Source organism: Aureococcus anophagefferens, assembly GCF_000186865.1.
Source record: "Aureococcus anophagefferens unplaced genomic scaffold AURANscaffold_5, whole genome shotgun sequence".
Classification (NCBI taxonomy): domain Eukaryota; class Pelagophyceae; order Pelagomonadales; family Pelagomonadaceae; genus Aureococcus; species Aureococcus anophagefferens.
The window spans coordinates 955,043-956,473 of record NW_008705565.1 but is presented as its reverse complement, the minus strand read 5'-3'; the positions used below and the strand labels follow the sequence as shown (position 1 = coordinate 956,473).

The 1,431-nt window shown below is 73.5% G+C and overlaps 1 protein-coding gene across 1 annotated transcript in view; it reads left to right on the top strand.

Annotated features, from left to right (window-relative positions):
* Window positions 1–227: 227 nt before the first annotated feature.
* Window positions 228–1,431, top strand: part of AURANDRAFT_71138 (hypothetical protein) — a gene marked incomplete at both ends in the record, with an annotated part of 5,036 nt that continues 3,832 nt past the window's right edge. Inside the window, one exon of the mRNA XM_009037014.1 lies at window positions 228–1,409. Within this exon, the coding sequence (XP_009035262.1) occupies window positions 228–1,409 (1,182 nt within the window). The remainder of the gene's footprint in view (window positions 1,410–1,431) is intronic.

Below are 1,431 nucleotides of genomic sequence, written 5' to 3'. Positions count from 1 at the left end.
CGGCGATCGCTGCGGGTCCGCGCCGACGGCCGGCCGCACCGACGGCGCTGGCGCAGCCGCGTCGGGCAGAGCCGACGGCGCTGCCTCCGGGCAGCGTTCAAATGTTAACATGGGTAACATGATCTGCATGGTGAAGATGTCGTGAAGTTGTATCGATCAGCGCGCTCGAAGACGATGCGAGAGCCGGCCGGAAGCCGCGCCGTTTAGGGCCCTCGGTCGCGCCGACCATGGGGACGGAGACGCCGCAGAAGGCCGCGCGCCCCGAGACGCCGGCGGCCAAGGAGGATGCGTCGCTGAGCGGCATCGTGTCGTCCGGCGGCGGCAGCTCCATGACGCCCGGCGGCACGAGGAAGATGCCGAGCCGGCGCATGTCCGTGACGACGCGCCACGCGAACCTCAAGAACCGGTCCAAGGACCAGAAGGAGGCCTGGGAGCGCTACTGGGCCGCGGGGCCCTTCCGGAAGACCGCGGACCTCGCCGAGGGCGATTTCAACGTCTACCTCCAGCTCCTCGCGCGGCACCGGTCGCAGCCGTCGGCCAGCGAGCCGCCGCTGACCATGGGCGAGTACGACCACCTGACGCTCCTCCAGAAGCGCATCGTCTCCGCGGGTCTGGACGTCGTGCGGCCCGCGCGGAACCCGTTCCCCTGGGAGAAGCAGAAGCGGCGCTTGAGCTCGTTCAACATGACCTACGGCAAGACGCACGCGCCGCGCCAGCGCCACGTGCGCCGGGGCACGGCGGCGCGGGGGACCATCGTGGACGTGCACCGCACGGCGAAGCGGCTCAAGGAGGTGCGCGCGCGCGAGAAGCGCGAGGGCCGCCACGACGGCGACGACGCGTCCGGCGCCGCGGGGTCCCACGCGAGCAAGGGCGCCCACGGGCCCGCGTCGGCCCTGGGCTTCGAGCCCGAGGACCGGCTGGGCGCCCGCTTCGAGCGCGCGCAGCACGAGGCCCAGGCGCAGACCATCGCGAACAACTCGTGCGTCGTCGTCCCCGCGGCGACGCACCGCGCGGGCGTCGCGCCCCAGCTCCTCGTGCCCGTGAAGCGCCGGGGCCCCAAGTGGGACCCCAAGGGCGGCAACGCGTCGGGGCGGCGCAACTCCCAGGCCGAGGGCACGGAGGGGGGGCTCGGCGAGGTCGCCGGCGGCGTGCTCGTCACGCAGTGGTGCGACGACGACGACGACGACCGCTCCGCGGAGGAGGCGACGCCGAACGGCCGGAAGGGCAAGAAGGGCAAGCGCAACGCGGGCGCCCGGGCCCACTTCAAGGGCGCGGTCCACGCCACGGTCGCCGGGAGCAAGGCGCACAAGATCGTCGAGGGCTTTTTGGACGCGCGCCGCGCGGCGACCGCGCCGCGGCGCCGCGACTCGCACCACGCCGACCGGCGGCAGCGCGGCTCCGTGACGGCGGTGAACTCGTCCGTGATGATGG